This window comes from Hemicordylus capensis, chromosome 4 (genome assembly GCF_027244095.1).
Source record: "Hemicordylus capensis ecotype Gifberg chromosome 4, rHemCap1.1.pri, whole genome shotgun sequence".
Taxonomy (NCBI): domain Eukaryota; kingdom Metazoa; phylum Chordata; class Lepidosauria; order Squamata; family Cordylidae; genus Hemicordylus; species Hemicordylus capensis.
Window position 1 is genome coordinate 182,028,415 of NC_069660.1, and position 16,749 is coordinate 182,045,163.

At 39.3% G+C, this 16,749-nt stretch overlaps 1 protein-coding gene across 2 annotated transcripts in view; it reads left to right on the top strand.

Annotated features, from left to right (window-relative positions):
• The window catches only part of LPCAT1 (lysophosphatidylcholine acyltransferase 1), a 77,431-nt gene extending 62,343 nt beyond the window's left edge, over nt 1–15,088 (top strand). For both annotated transcript variants that reach the window (XM_053248203.1, XM_053248202.1), the window contains exons 11-14: nt 631–784; nt 1,742–1,840; nt 4,187–4,325; nt 6,600–15,088. In XM_053248203.1, coding sequence (XP_053104178.1) covers nt 631–784; nt 1,742–1,840; nt 4,187–4,325; nt 6,600–6,784 — 577 coding nt within the window. In that variant the 3' untranslated portion in view covers nt 6,785–15,088. The remainder of the gene's footprint in view (nt 1–630; nt 785–1,741; nt 1,841–4,186; nt 4,326–6,599) is intronic.
• Nucleotides 15,089–16,749: the final 1,661 nt, after the last annotated feature.

The following is a 16,749-nucleotide window of genomic DNA, read 5'->3' on the forward strand; positions in this document are numbered from 1 at the left end:
TTTGATTTGGATTCGGATTGGCTTGCAATCTCCTTGCTTCTTGGTTGGCTTGTCAACTAAGAAGCAAGGAGATTGCAAGCCAGTCAGAAGCCAGTGCTGGAAACGAATCAGAAAGGGGGAAATAGCTCTCCAAAATGGCACTCAAAATGATTTGAAATTGGGTCGTTTTGATTCACACTCAGAACAGGCCCTTTATTTCAAGGGTGTTTCATTTTGAGCACCAGTCACGTGAAATGGCAATTTCTGAGCTCGAATCGTTTCATGCTCAAATCATTTCGCATATCCCTAGATCCATATATATATTTTTAAGCGGGGTTGTGGATATCCTGTTACTAGATTTGTGAGAACTTAAGGTTGTTGGCATTGGGAAGAATTTTTTGCCAGTTTTGAATAATAGATTGAATTAAATTTTGAGACAGAGAAAGTATTGCAGAAATGTTCTTCTATTTTTCTGTGCTCTCCTGTTAGCCTGTGAGAAGAGAGCGATGCAGATTATAAACTATCCAGGTGGAATGCCAGGTTACTCATGATACGCAGTCATTGAAAAGAATAGTTAATAATTTATCCTCAAAATATTTACTCTCAAAGAGGAAAACGCATTGTATTGGCTATTTTCCTCTCCATTTTTAGGTTAAAGCCTGAGAAACTTGAAAAGGAGCTTGATGCATATTCAGGACATGCCAAGAGAATGAAAGGAGGAAGGGTTGGTCTCAAGGAGTTTGCAGAATACTTGGAAGTTCCAGTTTATGACACATTAGAAAACATGTTTGCACTTTTTGACGAGGTAAAAAAGTAAATTTCATCCTTTTAAAGTAAACTGTGTTTGTTACTTATTTTAAACCCTAGGCCATCTCTGCAAGTCATGCTAAGAATGCAGTTTTAAATTGTGTGTCATTAATGCAGCTGTAACACCGAAAGCATATGTTCTATATTGAAAAATAGTCCTGGAAAAGGTGACCCTTAAATTCAGCAGACCTTGTATCACGTGCCTTTTACCTGTTCTGTGGGCATGTGTGATTTTAAATTATGCATTGTATTAATTGCTGATCAACATGTTTTTTACAGAGAAGTGCAGCATTAGGGCTCTCCTGCTGTAGAAAATAGTTGCTGCAGTATTTCCATTAACATTTTAACTAGTCAAGCTGCATTTTTCTTTATATGTCTACATGTATAGCAAGCAAACAGTGTGCTGTCACAGAAATGATACTAAGATGGCATTAATTAGCTATTGTATATAACTGTCTGGGGGTGGGGGGAGTCACAGAATTAAATGTTGGGTACAGTTCTAATGCCATTCCAAGTTCCTAAATTCTTCATCAAGGTCTCTGTGTGTCACACTTGGTTTGCACCTGTACAGAGCCAGAGTTTGGATCTTTCCAGAGCTTTTCTATAAAAGGAAAAAAGAGTGGGAAAGTGCTCCCCTTAGTGGATAGCCCTACCTGTCTTCTCAGTCTTTTGCCGACACATGAAGCGTCATTGATTCTTTTCTCAGGCTCACTTTATCAAACATTGTGATTTATGTGGACTTTTTGAAAATTCAAAAAGAGTTAATTACCCCCAGTTAACTGAAAATGAGTAGGTATTTAATTTTAACAAAAGTCTATGGAAGTCTATTTAGAAATCTTCTTGTGGAAACATTCATATGAACTTTTTGTCATGTGTAAACATTAAAACATTTCCTTTTTTCAGTTGTTGCTTTCTATGAAATTGATAATAGTGTCAGAATTATTTCTTTTTACAGAAGGAAGATGGTCTGATTGATTTACGAGAATATGTTACTGCTTTGTCGGTTTTCTGTAAGCCATCTAAAACATTGGAAACAATACAGTTAGCTTTTAAGGCAAGTAACAGCTTCATTAGTAATGGACATTATTATGGTGTGATTCCCCTGTCTCCGCACCTGAGATCCACCCTCTTTTCTTTACCCTCGAGACAGTAGTTTTAGGAGAGGTATAAAACTTCTCTCTCTCTCTCTCTCTCTCTCTCTCTCTCTCTCTCTCTCTCTCTCTCTGTCACACTGCCTGGCAGTGCTCAGACTACACCAACTCCCATCCCTTCTCTCAGAACAGCCTTCACTCTCACTGAGTTTAAATTTCTCCCATTAATTTCCATTATCATTTTAACTAGTTAAGCTGCATCTTTCTTTATATGTCCACATACCGATTGCAAGGGCAAGGAGGCTTTGCGGTTTCCTAGGCAGGCACTTCCGTTCCAGAGCAGCCAGCTGCTAGGCAAATGCACACTGTGTGACTGACAACAGCCAAATTTCCAAGGAGATAAGGAAGATATTCACAGTGAATGTTCCTCTGTGGGCTCCAGACAATAGTGGTCCAAGGTGTCAGATGCTTGAGCCATGGAACCAGATTCCTCCTCCCACCACCCCAACTTTGTTTTACTTCCTTAGTTGTGCATGCAGACATGTGAACACCACACCCACCTTCTTTTCTTCTGTGGCAGCAACACTTGCCTTCACCACTGCCTGTGTCCCCCTACCTCCCTTACACACCAGTAACAAAATAGTATGAAAAGAAGGAAGAGGAAATTATGTTAGGGCAGTAGAATATGGTACACTGTAGCACATCTATTATACTCTGCTTTCATTTTATAATTTCCTCTTCTACTTCCTTCCTTTGTATTACTAGCCTGACAAGATAGGTAGAAAAGTACAATAGGACCTTGTTATTCGCGGGTCCAGCACTCACGGTTTTGTGAATCCGCAGTCAGGTAATTAGCACCTGACCTTGGTATACATGGAAAAAACAGAGGGAAGGTTAAACCTGTGTATTCCTGGGTGGATAGTGACCAAAAATGACCTTGGAGGTCATTTTCAGCTTCCATTTTGTTTTTGGGAGCCAATGGCTCATTAAAAAAACCCAGTGGGTCAAAAACAGCTGTTTTTGGACATTTTTGGACAATTTTCAGAACAGTGGACTATTTGGGAGCATGGTAGGGCACTTTGGGGTTTTCTTGGGGGGACACCTATTTTTGGCCGATTTTCAGCAATTTTGGGCAGTCTGGGAATCTAACATCCAGATTCCCAAAGCCCTCATGATCCAGCACTCGTGGATTCGCTATCTGCCCCCTCCCCCCGGAATTAAAACCCTGCAAATAACAGGGTTCTCCTGTATGCATCAGGCTAGGAGGAGATGATGGCGTCAGAGGACAGTCTTGAGGCATATATTTGGGGAGTGGTGGCTGGTTCACCACTGCAAAAAGCCACTTCAGTGGTGTCAGGCAGTTGAGGGAAGTGAGGGGCATCTTGCTGCTCCTGTGGCTGCCCAAAAGTTCGCACCTTGAGGCAACCTCATTTTGCCTCACAGGAGAACTGTCCCTGGCTCCAGCACAATCTTTGGCTAATGTTTCTACACCTTGATCCCACTTCAAAAGACTTCCTAATATCAGTGAATTTGTTCAGTGATCTCACTCAAGGCTCTTAGCTCAGAGTTGGAGCCCAGCACATACGTTCACCCTAAGTTCAGAAGGGGAAAGGAGTTGAGTGCAGCTGACTGTGCTTCCAGGGCAGTACTTGGCAGAGTATTCACATGCTGTCTCATGTCTGGAATCACATACTTTGGTTGTGTTGTTGGTGGCAATTAATAGAACTTCTGTTTTGGGGTTTCCTAGAGAGTGAAGATTTGTTTGTTCTTTCTTTCTTTCTTTCTTTCTTTCTTTCTTTCTTTCTTTCTTTCTTTCTTTCTTTCTTTCTTTCTTTCTGGAGGATATTGAGAATTAAGTATTTATTATGGAGGATATTGAGAAACAGTGCTGACAGGAGTGAGGCAGCACTGTTTCAGATAGAGCACAAAGCAGAAGAGCTCTGATATGTCAAATTCAGTGGTGGCTGATCACTGCTTTTGGTTGCCTTTACTGTAGATGTGGTTGACTGGTTCATGGAACCTTTTCTTTGTCCCCAGACACTTGCTTGATGGAAGGGCCATTTAGCTTCTTCTAAAATGCAGGAGTGCTGGGTGAAGTTTCCCCCTTCTCAGGCTCAAGACATAATACCCCTGTCTACATGACTGCCTTGCTTTGCTTCAAACGGTGGCTGTCCCTCAAAACATAAGCACCTGGCCCAGACAGAAGTCAAATTTCCCCAAAGGGAATTTGCCAAAGGGTGCCATGTGCTGACACTGTTGAATGTAATGCTTTGCTGAAACAGATAATATGCTAGCTTTCCCCTCCACAGATGTATCAGTCTGAAGCTGGAACTCTAACAGAAAAAGATTTAACTTGCATTCTAAAGACTGCCATGGGTGTTTCAGATCTTAATGTGTCAAGCCTTTTTAGAGCTATAGATGAAGAAGAAAGAGGGGAAATTACATATGGTAAGTCTCAAGACATGGTTGTGAAAAAATCATAGACAAAGCAGAATTTTTCTATAGGGATCAGGCATGTGCCATGCAGAGGAGGTATATGTGTGCAGCTGCCTGGAGCTCAGTGGCTACTAAAGAGTGAAGGGCACACAAGTTCTCAGCCTTGTTTACTCCCTGCTTTGCTGCCTTGCGTGCTCTCAAAGCTGTGAAATAGTATTACCATTAACAGCGTTGCTGGAACTCTTACTCATGGAGCATGGTGGAAGCTTTGTATGATGAATCACATAGCATGGAAGAAAAGTGAGATATAAATATAATAAACTAATAGAGATCCAACCCGTGTCATAGTAACTAGTAACTAGAATGTACATTCTGTTCTTTGCTCCAGATTTATATACAATAGTGTTTGGTCTAATGTAAGCACTGTCCTGTTCTGAACAGGTATATAGGAGTCTGAACACTGTTGGAGTTTGGATTGGAGTGCAGAATACAATGCATATTCTAGTTCTGTTTTGCAGTTCTGATAAACAATAAAGAATTTTCTTGAGGGAGGGGAAAAACCAAATCCCACTTATTCACTTTTTAGCTTGGCTTACCTTCTGCTTCTCACAATAACCTATAATAGCAATGACAGTACTTTAATAAAGCACATTTCAAGTGGACAAAGTACGTCATACAACATGTGACTAATCTAGGAATGTGTACAAAACCAGTTTTCCCAGATTCACCAAACTGGATTTGGACCAGACCAGCTCAGTATAAATCTGAACCAGATCTGAACCAGTTTGAAGCCCCTCCCGCTGAGTTAAAAGGACTACAAAAAATTACTCACAGTGGTGGGGGGCGGGATGCAGTGGCTTCCCCGACCCCAACTGGCCTCCCTCCAAGTGTCCAGGGCCAGCCTGGGCCCAGTTTGGGCTTCTGTGCATGCATGGAGGCCATTTGTTTGACCTCTGCACATGCGCACTGGCCATTTACATGACCCAGGTCATGCAAACGGCTAATACACCTGCATGGAGGTCAAACAAATGGTCTCCACACACGCGCAGAGGTCGGAAATGGGCTGAAGAAGGTCCAGAACAGCCACAAATTGGGCCTGGGCCAGCCCTGGACACTCAGAGGGAGACCGGTGGTGGTTGGTGAAACAACTGCTGTTCCCCCACGGCCGCTTGAGTAAACATTTTTAAAGCCTTTTAACACTGCTATAGGGGCTCAGAACTGGGCCTGAGCTGGTTAAGCCAGATCAACCTTGGACTGAACCAGACCCAATTTGGTTTGAGGTCAAATCTTCAAGCCAAGCCAGTTCAAGTGTGAGCCGGCTCAGTTGAGAGTCAGATCACACACCCCTAGAATAATCCTTTCAGCAGACCTGTAAGTTAGGCCAACATTCACCTCATATTTGTAGATTGTGAGTTGACTCAGAGAATTTTGGCTTCCTGAGATCACCAAGTGAGTCCATGGCTGAGATAAAGTTTGAACGGTGAATTTTGATTCACCTCACCACTAGCCACCGTGCTTATACGAGAAGCTGACTACATAGGAAGAGTTGATGCCAGCATTTCTCTCATAATGTAGACTGGTCTTAACATTTTAAAATTAGACTAAACACCAGACTCCATTTCATATTGATGCATCTGAATCCAAGCCACTTGGGACAACTTCCAAATGTTTCAGCTCTGGGCTTGTTTTATTCTCCCTTTGGTTTGTAAGGCTGACCCAATAGTCCTCATCCCTTATGTGAGAAAGGAAAAGGGTTGGAATCTCCCCACCAACTGCTACCATTATTGATAGCAATATGAGATTCATCAACTTTTTTAATGCCTTAGCCAGCTGCCATGTATTGTGGTTAATAACTTTCTATGAGAGTAGCTCACTTAATACACAGGGAAATTCTGTATGTGAAGTACCATAAGAATCCACTGTTATCAATCTTTTCTGTACTTGCATCTGAAAAGGACTTTATTTTTGTCACCTTTCTGAATTTGATCACATGAGTGGGGTAGGGCAGAATTTTCCAACTGTGTTTTGAGGGATCCAAGCTTATTGGAAGCTTATCGGGGTTCCTCATTAAGAACATTAGTAATGTTGAGCAAACATCTGTGAATGTTGGCTTATTCACCATTTTCAGTTTCCCTCTGCTATGTGTAGCCACGGGAGTGTGTTGGATGTGTTGTAGACACATGCTTAAGAGGTGAAATATGTCTTCTAGAAAGTTTATATGCTTAAAATGTAAGCTTTTATCTGTTTAATTTAAAACGTTTGTTTTTATCAACTATCTGTTTCTAGATGATTTCCACAGGTTTACCGAAATCTGTCCAGACTTCGCAGACGAGTATCTATATTCCGATCAAATGGAGACTGAAAGTTGTTTGGAGACTACAGTTCCACCTGCCCCTAATGGCTTCTGTATGGACTTCAGCCCAGAAATTATTAAAGATAGAAGAAATCGCCTGCAGAAGAAACTAAATTAATCTTAACTCCACCATCCTCTTCTGGTGAGAGAGGAATATGTCCTGTCTTGGGCTATTCATAGTCACACAACGATATAACCAGAAGTATGTAAGGGGTGTGTGTTTCTATATCTGCGTGTGTGAGAGGAGACTGTGTGTGTGGATATTTTACTGCATCAATGAGCATCTTCCTATTGGAAAGATCTTGTTTTTCCATCAGCATCTTGGAAAGTAAAGAATGTAAATGAACTTTAATTTGTGTACTTAAAAAAGATGCTCGTATATTTATATTCCATTGTTTAGTTTCATGTACAAAGTGTCCTACAAAGTGTGCATGTATAAAGAATACTGTAGCTCCTATGGTGTCAAGTGCACTTCGGTGATTAGTGTTATCCCTATTTAGGGAATCGTTTTGGGGTCATGTTCTGCTTGTCTTATTCAGTGAAGACAGGTCTAAGGACTACTGACTATTGGCACTGGTCTTCTGAGTAAGGCAAGCTCCATTTGGCCCTTTTGTTTTCATTTCAGTATGTATTTCAAGGAAAAATATGCAAAAAATATTTTTAACTACAGAATTGTTTCTATTTTATTTTTTTTTCTTGTAAGAGAATTTTTCTGTCTTTCAGTCCATGGTAGTATCAAAAAAAACCTGAAAGAGAGTTATTTTTCCCAGGATTGTGTGCATTCTGTACTAAAAACTTTAAAATTCTGCACCAAGGTAATCTGCACTAAGAAAAGCTGGATTCCAAGAGCTATATAAATTAGGTATATTTGCATGTTTTGCATTATTCTGCTTTTGTTGAGTGTGGGCAAGGGCAAAGAACTATGTAGGGCTGGAAATAATGCCATTGGTGACTAGAAATCTAGTTTACTCTTTCCCACCCCTAGCCAAAGAAAGATTCTGAAATTTCATTGCCCGTATAATTTCCAGCTAATCTTCACAGCCTTAAGGGCTAGAAACTTTCATATTTTTTAAGAAAAGGCAGTTAAAAATCTCAGGATATAGAATTCTGCACTAAATTCTAATGTCTCTATTCCTGGGTGTGATTGCAGAATACATACAGTCCTGGCTATTTCCCTCTCTTTCCTCTCACTGTTTCATTATGGTGTCTAGAGGAGGATAAATAAACAAGGTGCATTTTAAAAACTAGCTTCAATGGATATGGCTTATTTGCACAGAAGCAAAGTATTGCATAATGTAGACTGAACAGGCATAAAATAAACCAAGTCAAAGAGCATTTCTAAAAGGTGTAGTATGGCATGAAATGCCATCTTTCAAAAGTTTCTTTTCTTTTGACCACTGTGCCCATTAAGAGGAGATCTGCACCTAGAGACATTTCTGTATAAATATGTCTCCTCCTAGAACAGAGTTCAGATCACAAACTTTTTAAACAGCCTTTTTAGTTGTCCTTAAGCTATGTTTTTCTGCTTACTTGTTCTTGCAGTCCTGAATTCACATATAAAGATAGTGTGTGACTTCACCTGCTGAATACATTACAGATATTTAGTAAGTAAGATTTCCCCCTATTTGGTTGGAGGGGACACACTTATTATGTCAGTAAATGCTCTCTCATCTTGTTGATCCATACCTCATTGTCTACGAATTCCTTCATTCTCTCTGCTTTTGACTTCTGTATGGCACATTTCACATCCAAGGACTGCATACTGCCGAACCCCCACACTGCCTCTCTCTTCCCTTTCCCTGCCATTCCATCTTCCATCCCACATGCAACTCTCTGGACACAGCCTTCTCCCAGTGGCTCAAAGCAGCCACTCCTAGATGTGTCTTTTGTCTGGGAACACAATACCATGAGGACTGGAACCATTCTGATTTTAAACAAAAGAAACTAAACTTTTAAAAAAAGAGAAAGAGAAATCAGATTACTTGTTTATTTGCATGCCTGCTCCACTTGGAGACAGTCCTATACATTGTGCATAAAAATAATGGAGCCATTCCCTAAATCTGAACATGTGCAAATAGTCTTATTGAAGCTGATAAAGGTGGTGTATTTCAAGATCAGGACCAAAGAATAAAGGACACCTTTTTTTGTTAAAAGAGCCGTTATGATCACTTCTGCTGCTAGTAGGAACAGCTCTTGATACATTTCAGCTTGTTTGTGGGATAGTGACATCAATATAGAGTCCTACTTGAAGGAAGTATCACAGCATTTTTATACCTCCCAGTGTCATCTAAATGAATTTTAATGTAGGATTTTTTTCATACTTTTCCAGAGCATAAGGGGTTTTTCATATAGTAACTGGGTTGGGGATGTTATGCTATCAAGTTAAAAAATTGCTAATCTCTTTTCAGCAATCTCAATGTAAGATTTGAAAGCCATGTGGAGATCTAGATATCCTCACATGCCTGTGAGCGTGCATACACACACACACACACACACACACACACACACACACATCTGCAATCCTCCTGAAGGAAGACGTTTGGAATTTTCACAGGGGAAATACATATCCAGAATTGGCCATACTTCTTTTATTTGAAAATGTATGTGCGTAGGAAGGATAACTGCAGATGAAGGGTATATTCAGTAGGCTCCCTATGGAGTTAGCCCCAGAATGATGCTTATCCTCCTTTTACCCACTGTGTCAATTTGGGATCTATAGTGAACTTCATGATGATAGCATGAATAACCATTTGCAGATATCAGTCGGTGTGATTTAAGCCAAGATGTGTTTTGTGTGTGTGTGTATGTGTGTGTGTGTGTGTGTGAGAGAGAGAGAGAGAGAGAGAGAGAGAACTGCATAGCCACAGCAAATATCATTTCTTGAACATGAAGGATAAAATGGTCGTTTGCCTAGAGTTTTCTTTAAATTTTCTTTAAATTGTGTTGATTTGAGGCAATCATTCATTGTTCTAGATATTTTGTAACTCTAAAAGAGCTGCTACTGCCATCTTCACCAGCACATGTTGTCGTATTTCCTTTCCTCATATGTTATGCTACCTTTCCTCAGCTCTTCCTTCCAAAGATCTGGTGGTTAATCTTTTGGGATGCGTGGTTCCATTTTGGTTATCCCTTGGTCTTCAGCCTCTGGAAAGTGGCAAAACACCTTGAGCATAATAAACGCCGGCAGTATGTCATAGTTGTTGAATGTTTAGTTCATGGCACACAGCCTAAGGTGGCTGTTAGAGGCTAATTTTCTCTTGTGTGATTGTGTTTCCTTGAAATCAGACCTTGAACCTTCTATCTTTTGATTGTCAGTTAACTAAAATAAGGATAATTTAAAAATCATTAATAAATAATGATGGGGCCACAAGGCCTGTCTCATTTGAGGAGTTAGTATTTCCAGGATTATTCGTGTGAAATGACACTTACAGTTTAGAGTCCCAGGATAGTAGCTCATCACCGTAGGGTCAGTGTCAGCAACTGGTAGCCTCCTTAATGCTGCCATTGCCCCCTTGATTTCCTCTGGAATAGGCAAAGAGGTGGTTGTGGATAAAGAACCATGTGAGATGGAGTGGGGCATGAGGTTTTGGCCTCCAGTGTTCTTGTTAACTAGTTGTGGCCCAGGCCTTTGGCTTTTCCTGGCCCGACATCTTTCTATGTAACCTTTCCAAGAAGTCCTTTTTTTCTATTACTGCTCATAAGCTTGTAGCAATAACTACAGCCTAATTGTCTCCTAAAACTATCTTTTTCCTCTAGAAAATAAAGCACTCTTTTGACAGATATAAATATCTTCAAACCAACTACTCTCTCATACTGTTCTTTTATGTTTGCTACTTCAGCTCTTCAGATTCAGAATCTATAACATTCGAGGTAAAGAAAATTCAGCTTTATGTACTGAAAAGCTTCTCTAATTGAAAAGTTAGGAAATAACTCAGACCTGAAAAGTTGAACAGAAGCATGTCATTCTGTAGTATGTCATTCAGTGGGATTTTCTGGGGTTTTTAAATAGTAGAACATGTATTTGAAAGAAGGAGAACAGTTATTAAAATAATACCTGTAACTAATTCAGTGTTCCTTATAGGTTTATTAAAACTATTCCAGTAGAGGGTGAATTGCTGCTACTTTTCTGGAGCTGCATTCCTTTATTTCCATATGGTTATCTACTAGGTTTGATTTCTAAATCATGCTACATGAAGTTGCCTCCCTGCTCTAGCCTTCTTTGTTCTGACCTAAGATTAGCAAATCAGTGGAGCTAAACAAACGTAAGGAGGATTATCTCGCAAAATAGAAGGCCTAAATCTATTTCCTGCTGTTTCTTTTGATGCTTGCTGCTTAAATCTGCAAGTGCCCAGATAAAGGTGTCAAGGTAGCAGTTCATGGCAGCAAACTCTAATACCTGAGGATTGGATGGAGCAATTGTCATCCTCCTATGTAAAAAGTTCAAAGTTAGTCTAGGATGAATTTCATAATGCAGATTTGATTTAAATAGAAGCTCTGATGTTGGGACCAGTTGTCAGCTATTGGTGTTGCTTTAATTTTTCTGACTGGCCGTAGTTTCCCATTCTTGTCAAGACAAGTTATAATAAATGGAGCGTAAGTAAAATCTGCAGGAAATGGGTGTGTGACTTTTCCCTTTTAATTACACAAGGGTAGGATCTTTATTTCTGACATGAGCAAGGATAGATTCCTTTTGGCTTCTCCTTTGAGCCTGATTTCCCTGGTTCAGTGGAAACATGTTTAAGAACCGAGGAAAAGGAGAAAAAATTGTCTTCTCTTAAAAGAGGGTACGTATAGCTTTTTGACTGCTTGGCTAATTATAAATCTTTTGTTGTATATCTTCTCCTTTACACCTCTTCTTGCCACTCAAGATCTTCATCCAAATATTACTATCATAGACCAGTGTTCTCTCTAATTTTTTTCATCTGTGTGAGGAATGAATTTTGTTCTGGGCAGCAGTATCAAAGCAGCATGTGCACACATGCATTCAGAATCGGGCCTTCCTGATTCAGTCTGAGTGGGATCTAAAATTAACTGAGTGGACATCAAAAAACGTGTGAGCGCATGCACACACCTTAGGGGGATCACTGTCACAGACCCCTACCAAGCACACGGGTTTTGTGTATTCTGCTGTTTGGATAACCATTATTTATTGATCTCACTGTGAGCAATAGGTAATCCATGAAATGCAAGATTAGTTCAAACTAAATCATAGGCTCCTCCTTTTCAAGCTCCTGTGGATAAAACACTCAGTATTTATAGCATCCTGAAAGAGCTGCTACTCCTTGGCCAGATCAAAGTCCAGAAATCAGTCCAACAAATTTCCTCTTGTAAAGGTTTTGACTTCAGGCTTACTTTATAACAAAGCCTTTCATTTCTGAGTCATGTGGAGTCACATGACTAAGTGACACACTGAGCATGAAACTGCAGCATGAATTCTTCCCAATGTGCCCTCTGCAAAACACATTGCAAGATGGGACGCTTTTGAAGTTAGGATGTGTTAGATTTTAAATATACTGCCACACTAAGCCCTGCCTCAATACTTGCTGCCCCTCTGAAATCCAGGGAATTGGGCTTTACTGCATAGCTCTTAACATGGCTACAGCTTGCGTAGTAAATGGTTTTAAATGGTTACCACATGTTGCTTGGTCCTCTCTCTCCACCCTTTGTGTCTGAAGGTCAAGTGTTGAACTTGAACTTCAGTAATGAGCTGCTCTGACTTTCTAAAATGGCTCAGCTGTTTGTCTCTAGTACCACCATCTTGAATGTGCTTTCCCATGTGTAGTTTTACTTCCCAGCTATGCTACTCTTTCTCCTTTTCTGTAGGCATCTTTATTTTCACTTTTGCTGTTTCAGGAAATGAGGAACATTCATCCCAAGTATGGGGCTAATTTGATTATTCACTTCTAAGCATGCAAAGGTTAAGTTAAGGGACTAAGGTCATCTTTGGAAACTGTGACCAAGATCCAAGTAGTTTCATGATTATATCTGGACATACCCAGTGGAACTTGTGTTTCTTAAAGACCAGTCTTTTCCTACCCATTGTGACATGGTAAATTGCCTTTGAAACTTAGGAGTTTGGGTCAAGACATGGTGGAATGTCTTCTGTTCAAAAGGGGAAAGTACAAAAAAACTTACAACCCACCAAATAAGTATATGTCCTTCAATACGTTTAACATAACTCTTTGGATCCCAACCACCTTTTAATATTTCTAGAAGCACCTAAAGTAGGAATAGAAGCTAGCCAGCTGAAAATCTGCTAGAAACAAGAAGTATCTGGTTTTGCAAGTCATTTTGGCTACGACTGTTTAAAAGAGGGACCAAAAAACATATTTAATATCTATCAAAATATGAAAATGTTTCAGATGACAAGAAGGTAATTAAGTCTCATACTGTGAAAATAAATCTGGCTGGTCTTATGGTAGCAAGCATGAATTGTCCCTGTTGTTAAGTAGAGTCTGCCCTGGTTTTGCATTTGAATGGGAGACTACATGTGTGAGCACCATAAGATATTTCCCTTAGGGGATGGGGCCACTCTGAGAAGAGCATCTGAGGTTCCAGGTTCGCTCTGTGGCATCTCCAAGAGAGGGCTGAGAGAGAGTCTGTCCTGCCTCCAGTCTTGGAGAAACTGCTGCCAGTCTATGTAGACAGTACCAACCTAGATGGGCCAAGGGTCTGACTCGGTATAAGGCAACTTCCCTATGTTTCTAAAAGTATAAATGCCAGCATTATGTTTGAACTTTTTAATACAAAATTTGAAAAGAAAATATTCTTAAATAGGGAGGATTTCACAAATAATAGGGTGCATCTGAAATGTCATATTGCTGTAATTCGTGAAATGTTCTTGTATTCTGTTTACATTAAGACTTTGTTTTTGTTTTTTCTATGATTACTTTTTAGGAGAGTAAAAGTCGCTTAAAGTAGTAATTGTTATACATTCAAACTTTTAATAAGTAACTAGCTCCTCTTCGAAGTAGCTGAAGTTATAAACTCAAGGACCAAGGCTAGGCAACAACATCCGTGGGCCTATACATTTACTAGCTTTGTATGAAGTACTTTATAACCTCCAAACTACAGCAATTTATTGAAACTGTCTCCAAGACTGTGTCAGCGGGACCATTTTCTAAATCTTTGTAATTCTGATATCGGTAGGCATTATGGACACACATTTATTTGCACCGGGGGGTGGGGGACATGAGAACATTGAACCATTAATTTAAAAGTTTTTAACAATATTTTTAAAAATATTACAAATGTAAAATCAGACTGGGGTAGTTTGTTTATATATTGCATCTAGCATTACTACATTTCTAAAAGCTTTTTAAAAAGCAATTAGGTTTGGAGAAAAATTAGTGGTCTCCTAAACAATCTGTTTCAAGACTACTTTCCTACTGCTATACCCAATGTGGGTCACTGCCTAAAGACAGAATAAGCCTCTAGTTGGACCAATAGCCTTTGCTGATATGATAATACTTATTTCCTAATTGTGCTGCTTGATGAGGAGATTAATGGGTTAGACGTCAGTGGAAGTTAAATCAATGCTATACATTCCATAGCAATCAGTGCTGCTTAATCAAGTCTTCGGTGTTTTGAGGAGAGAGAAAATATGCTGGTTTGGGGGACAAGTTTCTAATGCTGTATCTTTGGGTTCTATTACACACCATGTGTTGTACTGATCAAGCTAGAAATCCTGGAACAAACATGGTTTCTAATACAGATGTATCTCTTTTTCACCAGGTTTCTGTTGTGTATATGTACATAGACAATTGTTTTTCATGATTAAGGAAACTATTAACAATAGTTAAAACAGGAACATACTTCAGCTATTTGCAGCCAAGTCCTTGAACTTGCGGTGCCAGGAAGTAAATTCTTTGGATGACAGCAGTGTACTAGCTGTTACACCAATGCAACATCCTAAGCTATGATGTCAAGTTGGCATTGCATTTTAGGATTGGAATGTAAATGTGTGCTGAAACACTTCATTTCATTGTCTTTATTGAAATAATAATTCAAAGAATGTTAATTTTTTGTATGATGTCTCAAGTTTATACAGTCTGTACCTGATATCAGTAATATTCACTAATTTCCTAAAGGAAATACCTCACTTTGAGCAATCTCTTTTTGTAACTGTCAAGTGGGTAGAATTCTGGTGTCTTTGTTACTGATTGTAAAGTGCTATATACTGAACCAAGCCAAGGAACAAAATAATAATGGCTTTTATGATTTACCATTATGAGACATGCTGATTTCCTTAAATTTGGTGTTTGTTTATAAAAATGATCTAAGGGTCTCCTTTCAAGGTTTTAATTATGCACTATGGAATCACTGCTCATTTTGTCTGATTGGATTCTTTTTCTTTTGATGGCTTACTGTAAACCGACTTTTCAGTGTGGAGACAAATTAAAAGAAGGATGAAAATGCAAAACTTTTGGCTTTCTTTTTGCATTGTTTGTATTTTCCTTTTGCAATATAGTGATTTGAAATCAAAACAAGAGCTAAAACAATGAGGACACATATTTTGGTACGTTCTAATCCCTTCAATGTGTGGTGGAGCTACCATTGTTTCACATTAATGACAGAAAGGACTTGGGGGTCTTGGTTCCTGGGTGTTAAATCATGAAGGGAGGAGATGTGCTTATGACCTCATGACCAATGAGTAATGATCACAATGCAGTGAGTTTGCTGATTATGACCCTATCAATCATTCTTAAAATAGGGTGTATGGCCACAACTAGCAAAGCTGCTGTTGCAAATTACCCTAGGGCAGAAAATCTACCAAAAGGGTCAACTAATCCAGTAAATTCCAGATGGCATTTTTGCTGTTTTTTAAACAACCTCACTGACTTTCACTACAAAACTGCTGTCTAATTTGACAATACTGTCTCATTCTGACTGATCAGTCTAGCAGGCACATGGAAGGTTTGTGAAGCACAGAATACCTGCAGTTCACTTTTAACCTGATCCTAAAATATGTTCACACAGAAGCCCCTCTGAAATAAATAGGATTTGTTTATTAATAGAAAATGTTTAAAATTATAAGGTTTGTTTTACTGGCTGCTCCTGTAGTTGGATATAAATCTACTGAAGCCCATAGAATTTGCAGTGAACCAGTGTGGTGGTGTGGTTAGAGTGCTGGACTAGAACCGGGGAGATCCGAGTTCAAATCCCCATTTAGCCATGATACTAGCTGGGTGACTCTGGGCCAGTCACTTCTTTCTCAGCCTAACCTACTTCACAGGGTTGTTGTGAAAGAGAAACTCAAGTATGTAGTACACTGCTCTTGGCTCCTTGGAGGAAGAGCAGAATATAAATGTAATAATAATAATAATAATAATAATAATAATAATAGAATGTTGTTGAGACACACAAAAGCATGTGTAGAAAGAAATGTAGCTGTCCTGACTTTAAGCCCCTACTTATATACCTCAGTTACCAAAGATGCAAGTGTTACTGAACTAAGGCATTATAGATACCAAACCTGCTAGCATGACAAAGTTGCTTGTTCCTTCCTTAAGCAGAAACTGGTAATGTATTTTGTACTGTGGAAAATCCTGTATGCCAAGATTATCATGTGTGCCACTCACCAGGATTGAGAGAGTTAATGCATAGATACAAAGACTTTAGTTCTAGTTAAAGTAGTCGCACACACAAAAAATATTTCTACATATTAAGACACAAATGTGGGGGGCGGTCATGATCATGGATGTCCATTGCGGGGGGGGGGCATCCCTCCCAATTCATGGCCAGACTAATGTGGAGCTTTGCTTATTATTATTTTATTTATTTAAAACATTTATACCCTGCCCCTCCAGTTCACTACTGTTCAGGATGCCTTACAACAATAAAACAGATACAAGACACAATAAAAGTAATAAAATTAACCAAGTTGAACAAACAAGTTAAAAGGTTAAAAACTACAAACATTATTAGATTCAAATTAAAAATTATTTTTAAAAGCTAAAAACTGGAAGTTATAAAAAGCTAAACCAGATATAACAAAAATGGAGCATTAAAAAGTCTCCTTAAAAGGTGTGCTTTAAGTTTTTTAAAAACACTGAGGGAGGCAGCATGGCGAAGCTCTTCAGG